General features: G+C 58.5%; 2 protein-coding genes across 5 annotated transcripts; both read right to left on the reverse strand.

Annotated features, from left to right (window-relative positions):
• Window positions 1-246: 246 nt before the first annotated feature.
• Window positions 247-8,005, reverse strand: TEDC2 (tubulin epsilon and delta complex 2). Of its 4 annotated transcripts, XM_032145002.2 has the most exons (11): window positions 7,894-7,960; window positions 7,682-7,780; window positions 7,369-7,439; window positions 6,829-7,246; window positions 6,267-6,320; window positions 5,842-5,932; window positions 5,557-5,668; window positions 5,351-5,452; window positions 3,851-4,041; window positions 3,534-3,560; window positions 247-373 (listed from the first exon to the last, which is right to left on the reverse strand). In XM_032145002.2, exons 1-11 carry the CDS (start codon window positions 7,917-7,919, stop codon window positions 320-322), a joined length of 1,245 nt encoding a protein of 414 aa, XP_032000893.1. In that variant the 5' UTR covers window positions 7,920-7,960; the 3' UTR covers window positions 247-319. The 4 variants fall into 4 exon arrangements, with proteins under 4 accessions (XP_032000893.1, XP_032000894.1, XP_032000890.1 ...); XM_032145003.2 differs by lacking the exon at window positions 3,534-3,560 and having other exon boundaries at window positions 248-373; XM_032144999.2 differs by lacking the exon at window positions 247-373 and having other exon boundaries at window positions 3,119-3,560.
• A 680-nt stretch (window positions 8,006-8,685) lies between these two features.
• On the reverse strand, window positions 8,686-14,840 carry LOC116462394 (cyclin-F; the record flags this gene model as incomplete). Its single annotated transcript, XM_032144873.2, has 4 exons — window positions 8,686-11,529; window positions 12,485-12,654; window positions 14,502-14,629; window positions 14,730-14,840. Coding segments are annotated over 4 exons (885 nt in total), but the record flags the coding sequence as incomplete, so codon positions are not given.
• Window positions 14,841-17,765: the final 2,925 nt, after the last annotated feature.

The raw sequence follows: 17,765 nt of genomic DNA on the forward strand, positions 1-17,765 counted from the left end.
GAATCGGGGTGGGCGGGCGTTAGCCGGAGGAGCAGGCCTGTCTTTCCCGCCCTGGACTCCTGTGTCGGTGCCTCCTCAGGACCCCCACAAAGCTATCTAGGCCGCCTCCCTGCTCCAGGACACCACTGTCCTCTGGGTTGGCCCCGGGATTGGTGGATCATTGAGTCAGTGCACGTCTGGCTCCCATCAGGGCCTGGCCGGGGTAGGGGGGGACAGCACCCCAGTCCTCCTGAGGCAAACATCCAGTAGGCATGGGGGATGAGCCAGGAGCCGTCAGCCAGTGAAATAAGGTCGGGTGGAGACCACCTGCTCTGGAAAGTCACCAGGTGTACAGTCGCAGCGTGGTTGGGGGTTTCAAATGAGTCAGCGGCTCCTGCAGATAGAGGCGCCTGGGCGTAAGCCTGGAGGCAGCAATGGGGTGGCTGGGAGGGGCGAGACTGGCTGACCTGCACAAGCGGTGCGACCCTGGGGCTGCTGCCAGGCTGGGGGGGCAAGGGGTGGAGCTGCTCTACCCCTGGAGGTGCCCCCTCAATGCAATGAGTTTTTGGTTTCCTGTCTTGGTCTCTGTCATCTGGGCCCCAGCAGCCCTCAACTCGGGACTCTGGGTCTGAGCGTGTTTCTGACCTGCTGGACTGTCAGGCCCTTTACAAGCAGGATGTACCTGCAACGCTTCATCTGGCTCTCAGAAGACCCGGCTTTCTCCGGGTACCACCCACCTCCTGTCCCGCTGCCCTGTCCAGAGGGGGCACCTTGGGGAAGAGGCTGGTAATCTTCCCTGTTGCAGGTCCCTGCCCACAGCCGGGCTTGGTGGAGCTCCGGCACTATCCACACAGAGCACCTGGCCCCAGCTCCCAAAACGTTTGGGATGCCTCGGGCCCTCGGTGCAGGTTCGTTTGAAGAACACTACGAGCACTGGCCATGGCCAACACCACGGCCTCTGTGGCCAGCAGGTTATTTTTTTTTTGAGATAGAGTCTCGCTGTCACCCAGGCTGGAGTGCAGTGGTGCGATTTCGGCTCACTGCAACCTCTGCCTACTGGGCTCAAGCGATTCTCTTGCCTCAGCCTCCCAAGTAACTGGGGTTACAGGTGCGCACTACCAGGCCTGGCTAATTTTTTGCAGTTTTAGTAGAGATGGGGATTCACCATGTTGGTCAGGCTGGTCTTGAACTCCTGACCTCGTGATCCGCCCACCTTGGCTTTCCAAATTGCTGGGATTACAGGCGTGAGACACTGTGCCTGCCTTTTTTTTTTTTTTTGACACAGAGTCTCGCTCTGTCACCCAGGCTGGAGTACAGTGGCACAATCTTGGCTCACTGCAACCTCCGCCTCCCAGGTTCAAGTGATTCTCCTGAGTAGCTGGGACTGCAGGCATCCGCCACCACACCGACTAACTTTTTTTTTTTGTTTTTTTGAGACAGAGTCTCACTCTGTCGCCCAGGCTGGAGTGCAGTGGCACCATCTCGGCTCACTGCAACCTCCGCCTCCCGGGTTCAAGCGATTCTCCTGCCTCAGCCTTCCAGGTAGCTGGGACCACAGGTGCATGCCACCATACCCGGCTAATTTTTTGTATTTTTAGTAGAGACGGGGTTTCACCGTGTTAGCCAGGATGGTCTCGATCTCCTGACCTCACAATCCGTCCGCTTTGGCCTCCCAAAGTGCTGGGATTACAGGCATGAGCCACCGAGCCTGGCCTTTAGTTTTTATATTTTGAATAGAGACAGGGTTTCAACATGTTGGCCAGGCTGGTCATGAAGTCCTGACCTCAGGTGATCTGCCTGCCTCATCCTCCCAAAGTGCTGGGATTACAGGCGTGAGCCACCACACCCAGCCTGTGGCCAGTAGTTTAGATGCAACATCAAGTAATCTCTATGCTGGCCCCTGAGGTCATCACCACCATCACCCAGCATGACAGTGGGGACAAACCTGGACAACTGGGGCTGAGTCCTTGAGAATCTTGCCCAGTCACAGGGCAAGAAACAAGTCATGTTGCAAACCCACCTCTATGGCTGCAGAGGGCCCAACCCTGACCCCTGCTCTTTCCTGCCTTCCTAGGGAAGGGAAGGAGGCTTGGAGGAGGTGACAGTGGAGTGGCTAAAGAGTGAAAAGGTAAAAGGCCCTTCCCGGTGGAGGCTCAGTGTGAACCGGTGACCTCACACGCGCCCCAGCGCCAGCACCAGGAGGGGGAGCTGGGCATGGGCACCAGGAGACAGTGGGAAGCAGAGACGCGTGGCTGTGGCAGAGACAGTGGCCAGCCCGTTCTCCAATATGGCCTTGTGGTTTTCGTGTCCTTCGATGAATGCGTACAGCCTACAGAGGGCAGGGCTTTCAGCAGTGCTGGGCCTGCCTTGAGTGGCCTTGTCCCGTCCTTTATACAGAAGGGATATAGAGACAGAGTCTCGCTCTGTCGCCCAGGCTGGAGCACAGTGGTGCAATCACGGCTAACTGCAGGCTCAGGGTCCTAGGCTCAAGCGATCCTCCTGCCTTAGCCTCCCAAGTAGCTGGGATTACAGGCAGACACGCCATGCCCGGCTCATTTTAAAATTTTGTGTAGAGATGGGGTCTCACTGTTGTTCAAACTGGTCTCAAACTCCTGGCCTCAAGCAATTCTCCCACTTCAGCCTCCCCAAGTGCTGGGATTACAGGTGTGAGCCACCGCACCCGGCCCACTTATAATCTTGATAAATACACTTGATATATTCTTTTTCAGCATGACATGTATCAACCAGTGATATAACTTCATAAAATCATAAAAAAAAAAAGGCCCACCAAGCCCACCTTGGCATGATTTAAATACATATGCTTTCAGCTGGGCACGGCGGCTCATGCCTGTAATCCCAGCACGTTGTGAGGGCGAGGTGGGACGATCACCTGAGGTCGAAAGTTTGAGACCAGCCTAGCCAACATGGTGAAACCCCGTCTTTACTAAAAATTAAAAAAAAAAAAAAAAAAAATAGCCAGGCGTGGTGGCCCGAGCCTGTAATCCCAGCTACTTGGGAGGCTGAGGCAGGAAAATCACCTGAACCCAGGAAGCAAAGTTGCAGTGAGCCGAGATCACGCCACTGCACTCTAGCCTAGGCGACAGAGTGAGACTGTCTCAAAAAAATAAATACATACAAATGCTTTCTAAAGTGGCTTTAATATCACACAAGCAGCTCTTTGGTTTACAGTGAGAGAAAACAGAGGGAGCCAGGAAAGGCTCCCCGCTGGCCTCTGGAGTCCAGGAGCCTTGGGAAGGCTGAAAGGCAGCCCTGACCAGCAGGCTTAGTTGTCCTGAGAAGAGCCAGTGAGGCCACCTGGTCCAGTTCACCAGGTTTCCCAGGGAAGCATAGGTATCTCTGGGTCCCGAGCACAGTGCCAGGGAAGACACCCCCAATCCCCATCTAAACAGGGCTGAGGGCAGCATGGGAAAGGCTCAGACCGCAGGTTCATCCCGCAGGATGGTGAGGACACGTGCTCCTCCCTCGCAGAGCAGGCTGTGCGCAGCCCGGCACAGGGCCAGCCAGGGCTGCCCCCGTGGCTGTGCGGCGCTTACCAGGGGGAGGAGTTCAGCCATCAGGACCTGGGGGCAGGGCAGGGCAGGGCCAAGATCTCAGGGGCACCTAGGCGGAAGGCAATCCTGGGACAGGCTTCGAGGCCCCCATGCTTCAGCCCTCCCTCCTTCTGAGGTTCCAGGATCCCTCCTGCTATCCCAGCCCAGTCTGACCAGCACTTCCAAACCCACACACACAGACCCCAGGCTTGCCCCCATCCTCCTGGGCCCTGGGGGGTGGAGCAGTCAAGCCCCTACCCTCAGGTCCTCCTCAAGGCTGCGGACCTCTGTTGCACCCCCACCTCTTCTTCCAGAAGCACCTTTTCCAAGTGGATCTGCTGGTCCAGCACAGCCACTTGCAGCTTGAGGGCCGCCAGGGTCTGCAGCTCCTGGGTGCTGGAGTAGACAAGCAGCTGGGGGCTCCATGCAGGCTCCGCTCCACCCCCACAGGATGGCGAGGCTCTGGGGGGCCTCCCCACAGGACACGGTCTTGGTGGCTGTTCCGCCACCGCTGTGTGCACAGGAGAATGTGGCCTTTGGGGTAGCAGCCTAACCCGGGGCCCCGCTTTTCCTGTGTGCCTGGCTCTCCCGCATCTGCACCACCTGCCCTGCCTTTAGGGGAAAGGTGGGCTTTCAGGACAGCCCCATGCAAGATGGTGTGTCTCGGGCCTGGACTTGCTGGCAGGGAGTCCTCTGTGGGGTGGCCCTCTGCCTGCCCAATTTCTTTACTGTGTTTATGCACGACTTTTGTGAGACTGGCTTTCCTTTGACAAATGATGTATCTTCACTCTTAAAACTACAAGCAATTAGAAAATACAAAGGAGGAAACAAGTTCTATAAATAACCACCTCGCACAATGCCAGGCCAGTCACCACCCAGGAGCTGATTCTCAAGAGCTACTTTCTCTTTTTTTTTTTGTTTTGGAGACGGAGTCTCGCTCTGTCACCCAGGCTAGAGTGCAGTGGCGCAATCTCAGCTCACTGCAATCTCCGCCTTCTGGGTTCAAGCAATTCTCGTGCCTCAGCCTCCCAAGTAGCTGGGATTACAGGTCTGCGCCATCATACCCAGCTAATTTTTGTATTTTTAGTAGAGATGGGCTTCCACCATGTTGGCCAGGTTGGTCTTGAACTCCTGACCTCAAATGATCCGCCTGCCTTGCCCTCCCAAAGTGCTGGGATTACAGGCGTGAGCCACTGTGCCCGGCCTCACACACTACTTTTTCTTTTTCTTTTTGAGATGCAGTCTCACTCTGTAGCCCAGGCTGGAGTGCAGTGGCGTGATGTCAGCTCACTGCAAGCTCCTCCTCCCGGGTTCACGCCATTCTCCTGCCTCAGCCTCCCGAGTAGCTGGGACTACAGGCGCCCGCCACCGTGCCCGGCTAATTGTTCGTATTTTTAGTAGAGACAGGGTTTCACCGTGTTAGCCAGGATGGTCTCGATCTCCTGACCTTGTGATCCGCCCGCCTTGGCCTCCCAAAGTGCTGGGATTACAGGCGTGAGCCACCGTGCCTGGCCCTCACATGCTAGTTTTTCAACAACTGGGTGAATAAGCAACTGCTCAGAGCAAGGAGGTTCTGTGTGCGGGCAGCAGCGAGGTGGGGGAGCTGCCCTGAGGAGGAGAGGAAGGCTGACTGCTCCCATAGGACAACTGGTGAGGACCCAGCACATGGGGAGTGGCGTGGGAGGGGTGGAGGGGCCCACCAACTTGCATCTGGTCGCTGGGCTGCTCACCCTTCCCTGAGGCGCAGACAAGGCTGGCTAAAGCGCCCCGTCCCTGGCCCAGACCTCAGCGCAGGTGGCAGGGTGGGAGCAGGGTCTCACCTGCACGCAGTTCCTGCAGCCTGTGCAGACACTGGCCCACCATGGCCTGCAGCCCCTCCAGCGTGAGCAGGCAGCGGTACTCCTGCATCCAGTTCATGGGGGCTGCAGAAGAGTCAGGGAGAGCAGGTGGGGTCCGTGGCAGTCTGGAAACCCTCCCTGCACGAGCCCTCCGTGCTCCTCCTGATACAGACCCAGGACCCACTGACCTGCCGAGAGCTCCTCCCTCATGCGTAGTCTCAGCAGTGAGCAGGCCTTCCGCAGGCGCCCCGCCTCAGCCTCCACCTCCGCAGCACTGAGCCTGGGCTGCGGCCCGCCTGACTGGATATGGGTCAGGAAAACTTTCCTGCAGCCAACTCCCTCTGCTCCCACCAAGGACGGGGCCTGGGGAGTCGCCCTGGCCATCCCACGCCAGCCCTCCTGGGGCTGCTCTGCAAACCTGCCAGGTTCAGAGCCAGAGGCCCCCCGGGCTCCCACAAGCCCAGCAAGGATACAGTTGTCTGCATGTTCTGGAGGAACTGGGTTTTGGCTGCAGCGGCATCCATGGAATCACTGGTCTGTGTGGAACTGAGCTGGGCCCACAGGCTGGGGTGCACACGGGAACCACAGAGGGACACGGTTATTCCAGCCAGTGAGCTGGGCCTTGGGAGGTAGGCAAGGGCCAGGGTGGGGACCCCAGGCTGGGCATCTGGCTCTGCTGAATGCCAGGAGGGGCCTCCAGAGGCCGCAGGGAACCAAGAGGACACTGACCAGAACAAGGGGACAGAGCTGACCGGCTGGAAGACTTTTAACATCGACAGTGACCTACTCAGCAAAGAGAGCAAAGAGACCCACTGGAAAGTATCTCAAACCTGTCCCCGAGCTGGTGATGCCTCCCGGTTCTCCCCTACCCCTGTCCAGCCAAAGACCTCAGCCTCACCTCGAGTTCCGGGAAGCTGCTTTCCTGAATGCTGCAGGCAGCCGCAGCAGGTACCTGTCGGAGAAGCCCATGTTCAGAGGAGCATCGCCTTGCTCTGGGGTCTACAAGTCCCACTTCCTGCTCAGAGCCCAATCAGGGATGAGGCTTCTTGCCCCTCTCCCACACCCGACCCCACCAAGGATGGGCCTCCTTGGATAGGGCTTCCAGAGTGGCCACGGGAGAAGCATGGTCCAGTGCTGCCACGGTAGAGAGAAGAGGGGGCCCTGTGAGCAGAGCCCACGCCCTCCAGAGCCCATCTGGAGCCTCTGGCCTGGGCAAATAAGGGGACAGCCACAGAGAAGAGGGGAGGACAGGCTCCAGTACTTCCCTGACCTGATGGTGCCAACCTGGACACCACCACACAGCTGCTTCATTCTACCAGCTTCCGAGAATGAGTCTCAGGGGTGCGCCCCAGGGCTCAATGCCTTGCCTTCCTTGTCACCCCAAATCCCAGGCTCCTTGCTAGCCAGGGTCTGAGGAGGCAGAGACAGAAGTCCCTCTAGTGAGGGTCCGGGAAACCTACCCCTTCTCCTTGAGTGTGAAGGCTTCTGGGGCCTGAGGAGCAGCTGATGGGGCCATTTGCTGGTGCCTGAGGCCCGCCCCAGGCCTGGGGGCTTGGGCTCCCATCCCAACATAGGTCCTATCCCCCACTGACAGCAGGCGGCGCTCAGGGTGGCCCTTGGCAGGCAGGGTGGTCTGGCGGAAGCCCTTGGTGGGTCTCGTGTCTGAAGCACGGCCACCAGCTTGGCCAGCTTGGCCTGGGGACTGGGGTGAGGCGGAGGCTGTCGTGCCAGGAGAGGTGACAATGGACCTAGATTTCAGGCTGGGGGCCTTGTCTCTTTCTCCAGCCTTAGTGATGCCTCTTCGAACCCGTACAGCCTTCTCCAGTGCCTGGGTCAGAAACTCCAACTCTTTGAGGTCTTGTGGACTGGGTGTGCATGCTGTGAAAGCCAAGAATTATGCAGGGATCTCTCCCCACTGTCCCCCAGGAGGGTCCCTCACAACTGCACGCCAGAAGATAGGCCAGAGCAGCACCTGGAGAAGGGGGGTGGTGGAGGTTTACCTGGAAGGGAGTCCTCTTCATTAGTTTCTGGCCCTGGAGGTGGCTTCAAAGCCCGTGTCCCAGTTGGTTCCCTGCAAAGACAAGGGCAACCGTCGCACGGCCAGGAGGCAGGGCCCAGCCCAAACAGAACCGAGGGGGCCGCCGGGCCCCGCAGCAGGCCCCCAGCTCAGAGCTTGCTGCGTAAGGAGGGTGGCACTGACAACCTACAGCTCCGAAGTGGGCCGCTGCGCCCGGTCTCCCAGCCCTGGGAGCTCAGGGCAGGACTCTGAGGGCCCGAGGGAGGTCTGGCCAGGGGGTCCCGGGGTCCGCGTACCAGGCCTGCAGCAGCCGACGGCAAACGCGCAGGCTCTGCTCCAATTGCAGTTGTCGCTGTGCGCAGGCGTCCAGGGCGCCCTGCAGTTCGGCCACCAGCCTGGGGGACGCACCGGCGGCTCAGCACCTCGGCCAGCGTCGGGCCTCGGGCCCCGCGCCTGACTACCGGCCCGCCCGCATCCTCCCGCTCCCCCGCTGCCGCGCAGCCCTCACCGGCGCGAGCAGTCCGCCGGCAGCATGAAGGCGGCGGCGTCTCCTCGCAATTTGCCGCCTCTGAAGAGCCACGCCCCTTCCGGGAGGGAAGCCCGCCCCTTCCCGGCCAGGCTGCCCAGTCCTGAACCAGGGCTCAGGGGCCGCCCCCGAAGCTTTCTCTCCCTCCTTGCGGGCAAGCCTCAAGCCCCGCCCACTCCTGTCCCCTAGGTCTGACGGGGACTCTGGCTCGGAGCTGGGCCCCGAGGCCGCCAGGGAGGGGACTGAGGGGGAGGCCGGGATTTTTGGGTAACTGGGTAGATGGGGGCGCCGTTATCGCGCTTCTCTTGCAGGGCGCCGGTGAAGGTTATACGAGAGGCTCCATCTGTCCTTATTGAAAGTGCTCTAACGCAGGGACCAGCCGTCTTGCTGACGCCTGGGCCACCGAGCACAGGGACAGGACGGGGTTGCCGGAGGTGAGGATGCCGCGTGTCAGGAGCGGGGATGAGGGAGGAGAAAGTGTTCTTTTGGACATGTGACGTGATAGCACTGGGCAGAGGGGAGGAAGCTCAGACCTTGGAGCAGTGGGCCCGGCGAGGTGGCCCTTGGTGGGGCAGGGGACAGGTGGGGACGGGCAGGGACAGGTCACGGGGCCCACGCAATGACCAGGGAGGTGGAGGAGCAGTAGGACAGTGTCACACAGGCAACAGGAGGCTGTCACGGTAGGGAGTGGGTCACAGGCCAAGTGCTGCTGAGGCCTCGGCGGTGTACACAGCACGGTGGGTGGGGGGGAACAGAGCCTTCAGTGATGCAGGGGACACCTGGGGGAGGAAGTGAGGAGGGCAGCAGGGCCCCCATGTAGTTGGTGTTAACAAGAATAAACAATTAGGGGCCAAGAAATCCCAGGCGGTAGCTGGAGGAGAAACAGACCTGGGGGTGCTGTTTAAAGATGGGACATGTGAGTCCATTCCCACAGTCGTTAATGGGAAGGTGCCATCGCAGAGGGGAAGGAGGGCACAAAGGGAATTGTCAGGGAGGTTGGGACCCAGGCAGCTCTGGCGCAGCACTCCGGGTGGGCCCCTCCATCAGCGGTGGGGGAGGGTGACGGTGGCCCTGCCTCCCTGGAGATTCTCTGTGGAGGAGGTGGGTAAATGCTCAGTCAGCAGGTGGGAGATGCAGGAGCCCACCCACCACAGGTGGGCCGTGCCAGGTCCCTCCTGGAGTTGTTTCCTCCTTCAGGTGCAAGCTGGGAGAAAGGAGAGAACTGACTCCATGCAGAGTAGGGATTAAGGGCCCCTGGACAAGGGGCCGAGGCAGTGAAGGACGTCCATCACTCATCTGCCACTATCCTCACATTTAATCCTCACAACACCCCTGTGAGGTAGGTATCATCGCTCGCTCTTACAGGTGAGGAAACTGAGGCTCACACATGCCCGGGGCACACAGTCGACAGGACAGGTCTACAGTTCCAACGCTTCGGTTCTCACCCCGACCACGCCCCACCCAGGGTGGCCAGAATTCCCTTATAGTAGCAAAAAGACAGCTGCCACGGACACGAACACACACAGCACCAGCACACAGAAAAGTAGCAGCTCAGTGAGCATCTCCCAGCCCTGGGTTTCTGGTTCAAGAGCATTTGGGGGTCAGGCGCTGTGGCTCATGCCTGTAATCCCAGCACTTTGGGAGGCCGAAGTGGGCAGATCACCTGAGGTCAGGAGTTCGAGACCAGCCTGGCCAATATGGTGAAATCCCGTCCCTACCGAAAATACAAAAATTAGCCGGGCGTGGTTGGGTGCTTGTAACCCCAGCTACCTGGGGGGCTGAGACAGGAGAATCCGGGAGGCAGAGGTTGCAGTGAGTTGAGGGTTGAGATCATGCCACTGCCCTCCAGCCAGAGTGACAAGAGCAAAACTCCGTCTCCAAAAAAAAAAAAGAAAAAGAAAAAGCATCCGGGGAACACTTCTGGCCAAGTGGTTCTTTCTTATATTTGCAGAGGAAACAGAAGTGGATGGCAGCAGGGTGTGTTGTGGTCAGCCCATCCCCAGGGAGAGGCCACGGTCACATGGCCCCAGGCAGGCTCCCCAGGCGCGGGCTGCTGGCTCCCAGGCACCGTTTCCATGCAGGAGCAGAGTCTCCGTGGCCAGCAGGAAAGCCCAGGGGTCTGCCTCCCTCCCACAGGCCCCCACAGCAGAGCTGCAGTTGGGATCAGCCAAGACATGGCCCCCGACTGCTCTGCTCTTCTGCCTTTTGGTCACCTCAGATGTTACAGAGGACTTCAAGTTTTTTCTGGCTAGCCTATCTGGGAAAATTTTTTTTGCATACAGTGTGTCAGGATGGCATTGAGGGGCTGTAGTAAGATTTTTGTTTTGCAGTTGAACCTAAATAATGGTGGGAATCTCTTGTTTTTTTAATACCTTCTGTTTTAAGTTTTTCTTTTGTTTTCCTCTTGGAAGAAGGAAATTTAGAAATAAAGACAGGAAAAGAATGGCCCAGAAATTCAGCACAAAGAGAGGTGTTCACATTGACACCATCTGTGGGTCACAGACGAACGCCCCTGGGACAGAGCTCTAAAATGAGTAATGTGTCGTAGGGAGTCGGCCTGTGGCCAAGGCAGTCCACGCAGTGTGCACGGACGCAGGCCCCCTTACCATGGAAGCCCCACCCAGAAAGAAGTGGGTGCCCCATGCAGGCCGAGGTGGATGAGGGGACAGTGGTGTGCTCAGAGCTGTCAGCTCCCCACTGGAGCCCCAAACCAGCAGATGTGGGCAGGGGCTCGAGTGGTGTCTGACTACCCAGGTCACACATGCCTTGAGCATGAAAGCTGTCAGCTCCCGGCACGGGGCTCTGGTGGGGCTGGGAAGACCAGGACACGTATGGGATGAAGCTTCCAGAGACAGTGAGACACGGAAGGGACAGAGAGGTGCCCTCCACGCAGTGCAGCCAACTGCTTCGAGGCTAAACTTTCCAAAGAGAGGGATCTGAGCTCTTCACCCTCATTTCAACATTCTGATGGCTTGCACAGGACTCCCGCGGAGAGAGAAACTTGGTGGCCGCAAGTCATCCTCTCTGCTTTCTGTGCAAAGGCCTCCAGGGTCTACACAGCATTCCTGTGCTGTGCGCTGTGCTCCCACCCTTCGCCTCCAGCCCTCAGTACACATCCACTGCGGCAAATGCGCTGACCCACTTACAGCTTCACAAGGCCCAGGTTCATGTCCTCCTCCTCACTGTGTACGCATAGGTTTATCCGCTTCACCTGTTGCCGGGGAACACTGCTCTCCGGGGAACTTGGGGGACGACACTGTAAACATGACTTCCTGGCCTGATGGTGGCAGGGCTGGATGTGCGAGTCACTGTCCAGGGACAGCACTGAGGTAGGTCGGGGCAGGGCCCCCAAGCCACCGTCCACGGAGCTTGTGGGACTCGTGGTGCTGACGGAGGAGTACCCTGAGGTCGTGACGTCCTTCCCTGGCTCCTGGCTGGTGCGGAGCAGGGGTTTGGGTCCAGGGGTTGCAGGGATCTGGGTGTTCAGCGCCGGTGCCTGTGGGTCCTGGGGTCCCTCGTCCTCTGGGCAAGCCTCCTCATCACTGGATTCCTGGCAGCAATGCTGTTCTGGGTTCAGGTAGACCACGGTGACATCGAGGATGCCGCTGGGAGCTGTCACTGCAGGAAGATTGGTGGGGAGGGAGGTCATGTCACACTCAAGCATCAGGGGAGACCCCCTGCCAGGTCAAGACCCTGAAGTCCAGGTCAAGAATCTTCTACCTTGCTACGGTCCCCTGTGTTACCCTCCTGTGGTGAGAAGTGTGTGTGACATGCCTCTTCCAAGTTGGACAGCTGCCCGCCATGACTCCAACTGTGGAGATGACAAATTGGCCATCTAGCTCAAGCCAAGTGGACGCAGAAGCAAGCAACCGGGAAATTGACAGGACTCACACTAACTGAGCTTCTGGCAAGAACCCCTGCAGTCTGCCTGGGGTTTGCACAGGGCAGTGAGCCCAGCAAGGCAGTGAGGAGTGTCATGTATACCACGTGAGCACACCTCAAACAACATTCTAGAAAAAACGCCCAGGCTCACTGCAGCTCCCACCACCTGTGCTCAAGAGATCCTCTCGCCTCAGCCTCCTGAGTAGCTGGGACCACAGGCGCATGCCACGAAGCCCAGCTAATTTTTAAATTTTTTGTCTTGCTGTGTCACCCAGGCTGGTCTGGAACTTGTAGCCTGAAGTGATCCTCCTGCCTCAGCCTCTCAAATTGCTGGGATTACAGGCATGAGATTACAGGCCTAGAAGGATCTCCATGAACTCCAGACAGGGTCTCTGCCTTCCTCATCCTAGTGAGGTCCTCCCAACACAGAACGAGCAGGAGCCGGATAGATGTGGCCTAAGTCCTCTCATCCCTGTGTGGTGGGAGAAGCTGTGGTCTTTTGGGGGCTCTCCCCTCCTCTCTCCCCATGTCTGGACACACTCCCCAGTGGGGCAGGAGCTGGCCCCGCCCTGCACTCTGTGCACACCTTCCTCCCTCCCACAGTGCTTGCACAGGGCCAGGTACCCAGAGGCCCTCGGTGAGAGCCACCCCGTGTGATGTCCCTTCTGGTATGCCCTGGCCCCACACTCACCGTCGCCCTCCTTCTCGCCCTCGCTCTCCTGGTCACCTTCGTAGCCAGAGCAGCAGTCCAGGCTCCAGTCGAGGAAGCTGCCCAGCAGCGTCTCCTCCTGACTGGACAGCTCCGCAGTGGGGGTGGTAACGAAGCTGCCTCTGTCCTCCTGGAGGCTGTTCTCCCGCTTCCTGCAAGGTAGAGAGAGCCCAGGAGACCCAGTCATGGACGGCAGCACTGGGAGGCCAGGCCCTCCACACCTGCCTCTAACACCCGCATGCCCTGGCCTGTCACCACATGCTCACAAAGGGTCTGCTGCGTAAAAAATGCTGGTGAAGCTAGAACAGGTCTAAGCTCTTGAAACACAGCCAACCTGGAGGAGAGCTCAGGCAAACTCAGGCCCCAGGTCTGGGTGTGAAGCCCAGCCCTCCTGGCTCAGGTGTGGGGCATGGGCCAACCATCTGGTCCCCTGGAAACCCCTAGGACAATGCCACCTTCCAGTATGTGTGTTTTTTTTTTTTTTTTTTTGAGGTGGTCTTGCTGTGTCACCCAGGCTAGAGTGCAGTGGTGTGATCTTGGCTCACTACAACCTCCACCTCCCAGGTTCAAGTGAGTCTCCTGCCTCCGGCTCCTGAGTAGCTGGGACTACAGGTGCCTGCCATCACACCCAGCTAATTTTTGTATTTTTAGTAGAGACAGGGTTTCACCATGATGGCCAGGTTGGTCTCGAACTCCTAACCTCAGGTGATCCACCTGCCTCGGCCTCCCAAAGTACAGGCATGAGCCACCGTGCCCGGCCATCTGGTGTTGATTAATAAGATGCACTCAGTGCTTAGCCCGGTGCCAGGCAGATTGCATGGAATGGCCTAGCCTTAAGCGGTGCCGGCACCCACACCCAACTGGGGTCAAGTCTTGCTGAGGATGGGGCTGGAGGCCAGAGTGTGGGCCTGAGCCTGGGAAAGCCGCCACACCAGCCAAGCCTTTCTACTTCCTGACCCCAGGGCCTGGTGGAGATGGGGGGGTGGAGAGAGCTACCCCAGTGTCACCCGTGGGGGTCTGTCTCAGAAGACTGATGGGGCTGTGGGGGGCCTCTGAGAAGCGGGTTTAACACAGTGAGGCTGAGCACAGGGCCAGGGCCAGGCCCCCTCCTGGAGTAGCCATGCGTGTCTGCATGGACTTTCCTCGTTGATGACCCTGGCCCCGGGGAGTTGGTGTGTGTATGGAGTGACACAGGAGGGTCAGGTCTCCCGCCTTCTGCACAACGGAAAGTGCTGTCACGCTTCTTGGGGAGGAAGCAGCAGCAGGGGCTTTGGCTGCTTCCCCAGGGCTCCCCAGAAGTTTAGGTCTCCTGCCAGGAGCCCACTCCTCACACAACGCTCCTGGAGGCAGCCCTGCCTGGTCCTATATTGACAGGAAAGACCCAGCCACCCAGTGCCTGCCCTTGGGAAGGTTACGGGGGCACATGGTGCTGAGGAGTCACAGCACAGGGCCAGCAGCACAGGGAGGGCCCTGTTCATCGGGGCCTTGCAGGATCAGTAAGAGTTCTCCAGGTCGGTGAGGTGGAAAGAGGAAGTTAACTCCAGGAGGAACAGCCAAGGTGCTGAGATAGGAGAGGCGGGTAAACAGGTCCACACGGGTGGTGAGGGAAGTGCTGGGGATGTGACTCAGGTCACAACTCGAGTGACGGGAGTGACGGCAGCATCATGGAGCAGAGAAGTCCAGGACGTGCATGTCAGGCACAGGCAGGGCTAGAGCCAGGCTGGGCTCCCGTGTGCTCGAAACCATCTACCTCCACAGGGAGCCTAGTCAGAGCGAGAGGCAACAGCCTCTGAGGAAGGAGACCTGGGCTGGAGACAGTGGAGGTTACGCAGGGGCCCGGGGCATGACTGCAGGGCTCCATCCCAGGGTCCCTGTCCTGGGATCTGCCGCTCCCCTGACAAGCCTTGGGGGCCTCTCTGTGTGAGAAAGTGCTGAGGGAACTGGGCCGGCACGAGGATGCCAGCATTGTATGGTGCAGCCTGGATGCAGGGTCACTAACCGTTTGGTTCTCCGCCCCGAAGGAGAGCTGAGGAAGGCGTGGATCTCCCCTGTGCTGAGGTAAGTCGGGGGTTCGGGGCTGTCTTGTGTCACTCCTAATGCCGCACACAACTGGCTGTAGCTCAGCACCTGCGGGGAAGCCAGAGTTAGGGGGTGCAGAGGCCCCGAGGGTGAGGCCCGCCCACACCCCAGCACCCCATGAGACGCCCAGGTGGCAGGAGGGAAGCACCTGTTCCTGGCTGATTTCCCCGTAGCGCTTGTCCTCAAATCGCTGCTTCACGGCGGTCAGCGAGACTTGCCTGTAGTCCTTGGGGGCATCATCGTGGAAGCTGGAACAGAGTCACGTGGAGTGGACATGTGAGGCACCCCCACCCCATTTTTAGCCTCAGTTCACTGAAGTGAGCAATGAGAATGCAAAATGGTGCAGTCACTCTGGAATCTGACCTGGTAGTTCCCCGAATGGTTAAACTCAGTCACCACAGGACCCAGCAATTCCTCTCTAGGTAAAGACCCAGGAAAAAGGAAAAAGTATGTCCACACAGAAACCAGCACTAGAATGTTCATGGCAGGACTGTTCACAATAGGCAAAATGTCCACCAGCTGCGGGATGGATAAACCATGTGGTCCACGCAGGGGAATATTATTCAGCCATGGAAAGGAACAAAGCAGGGACACACGCCACAACATGGACAAATCCAGCAAACGTTACACCGAGGGAAATCACCTAGACACAAAAGGCCACTTGTCCTATGACTCCATTTATATGGAATGTCCAGAATGGGAAAAATCTGTGGACAGAAAGTAGACTACTGGGGGTCATCTAGGGCTGAGGAAGTTGCGGGGAATGGGAGGGTGACAGCTGAGGAGTGTGTTGTCCCTTTGGGGAAAGTGAGAATGTTGTCAATTTGATTGTTGTGATGACAAGCACAACTGTGTGAATAAACTAAAAGCCCATTAAATCATACAATAAAAGGAAGTTTAGTTTGTAAATAATGTTTTCTAATTTATCTGGTTTGGAAAAAGAATTAACTTCTTCAGGAGGAAGAGAATAAACACAGCCCAGAAACAGCTTTTGGTGGCCAGTGTTGGGACGATCTGTGCTCCCCATAAGCAAAGGTGGGCGGGGCAAGACCCATGCGAACCCCTCTACTGTCACCCTCGTTGCTTGCCCAGAAGGCACAGGGTCTGGGCACTGCAGGAGAAAGCAGCATGAGCAGCAGCACATGCCAAAGCCTGGGAGATGCCACCAGGTCCCCTGTGGCTGGAGCACAGCATCGGGGGAGAAACAGCAGATGGGCCAGAGAAGGGGCTGCTCAAGGGCATCGAGACCCCCAGGGAGTTCTGATCTCATCCTGGAAGCCGGACAGCGAGGGCCTGGGTGGTGTATACGGGACACATGTGGGGCGGCTGCCACAGTGTTCCAGGAGGCCGGGCAGCTGCCACGGATAGCTCCAGTCCCCAAGCTGTGAGCGCACGAGGAAAGTGCACTGACGAGGATGCAGGGATGGAGAAGCAGCAGTGGCTGGTGAAGGCCTCAGCTGGGCGCACAGGGCTTCATGCACCACAACCCACCAGGGCCGGAGCAGGCCGTCAGCTGAGTCACGCTGGCAGGGGGGTGGCAGGTCAAGATTGAGATGTGGTCTGAATTCTGGAAGTGGTGAAGTCTCCCAGGAAAGAGTCTGAGGAGTGGCAGAAAGCCAGAATTCCCTGGCCCCTTGGGGTGGGTGAGAAGGGAGACCAACACCTAGGCCGCATGGCCTAGGGCAGGAAGCCAAGGCCCCTGAGGGAGGGAGGGTCAGCGTAATGCTGGCTGGAGAAAAGCCCACCTGGGCCTGGTGTGGTGGTGCCTGTGGTTTCTGCTACTCCGGAGGCTGACACAAGACAATCCCTTGAGCTCAGGAGGTCAGGGCTGCAGTGAGCTAGGATGGCGCCACTGCACTCCAGCCTGGGCCCCCAACTAAAAAAAGGAAAAAAAAAGCCCACACCGCTGAATGTGCTGGATTTGACTGAGGAAAGGGAAGTCATGGCAGAAGTGGGGAAGGGGGAGACCAGGGAGTGGGGGTGCCAAGAGGTGGCAGGAGCAAGTCTGTGAGCACAGCTCAGGAGGGGAGAGGGAGATGGCTGGCCGGGTGCAAATTCAGCCCCATGCTTGTCCCCATCGCCCCTCACTGCCATGACTCCACTCACAGCCCCCAGCCCCGCTGGTCTGCACTGGGCCCTGGCATGGCTGCCTCCTTTACCTTGGACTCAGATGCCCAGGTGACCCCAGCTGCGGTCCCTGAAGGGAGCCGCACCCGCCCGCGCCACCTGCCCCACACCTGCCTGCTGTTTCTCCCATCACGATCTGACCTCTGAACTCTGTCCTGGCCTCTCCCCCAGCGCCTGGCCCATGGTAGGGACTTCATGGACTGCATGGAACAAACCAACGTGGGCTGAAGGGAAGCTGCCAGGGCGGGTGAAGGGGCTCAGACGCGGCAACGGCTGGGCCAGGCTCACAGACAGCAGGGCGGAGGGGCCGGGGCAGGTGGAGGGAAGCCCAGTGGGGCTGGGGCAGACAGGGGGCCACAGCCGGGCACGACGGGGTGAGGGACCCGCCCGCAGGCTCCACCTTCTCAATGAGACAGAGGATAGATCTATCCCAACGGCTGCATTGGGGCAGAAGCTGTTCTCTCAAGGGAAGGGGAGTATTTTCCCAACTGTGGGTCACGTGGTCTCCGCTGCACTATGAGCTCAGCCACAGCCAGAGCAAAAGCAGCTGCAGACGATGTGGAAACCAGTGAGGGTGGCTGCTGCCAAGAAAACCCCATTCACGAAAGCAGCCAGATGCCGCCTGAGGGCCACGGTGTGCCAGCACCTGAACTAGATAACTTGACACACGCACAAGTTACCATGGGTCAGGGAGATGCCCTCATTTTTTCTAGTATGTTCTGCTGCCTATGCAATGAGCTTGGGTTGGGAGCAGCTGCTCTCAGTGTGAAAAAGGTGTGAGATAAGAACGTCCTGGAACTTTTTTTTTTTTTTTTTTTTTTTTGAGACGGAGTCTCGCTCTGTCGCCCAGGCTGGAGTGCAGTGGCGCGCTCTCGGCTCACTGCAAGCTCCGCCTCCCGGGTTCACACCATTCCCCTGCCTCAGCCTCTCCGAGTAGCTGGGACTACAGGCGCCCGCCACCACGCCCGGCTAATTTTTTTTGTATTTTTAGTAGAGACGGGGTTTCACCATGGTCTCGATCTCCTGACCTCGTGATCCGCCCGCCTCGGCCTCCCAA

Source organism: Hylobates moloch, unplaced genomic scaffold (assembly GCF_009828535.3).
Source record: "Hylobates moloch isolate HMO894 unplaced genomic scaffold, HMol_V3 SCAFFOLD_23, whole genome shotgun sequence".
Lineage (NCBI taxonomy): Eukaryota > Metazoa > Chordata > Mammalia > Primates > Hylobatidae > Hylobates > Hylobates moloch.

Coding starts and splice junctions, on each gene's coding strand:
- TEDC2 (XM_032144999.2), bottom strand. CDS start 7,919: ATGCTGCCGGCGGACTGCTCGCGCCG. Junction 4,042..5,350: donor GCTGCAGGAACTGCGTGCAG/GTGAGACCCTGC, acceptor CTGTGCACACAG/CGGTGGCGGAACAGCCACCA. Junction 3,561..3,850: donor AGCAGATCCACTTGGAAAAG/GTGCTTCTGGAA, acceptor CCCTGCCCCCAG/GTCCTGATGGCTGAACTCCT.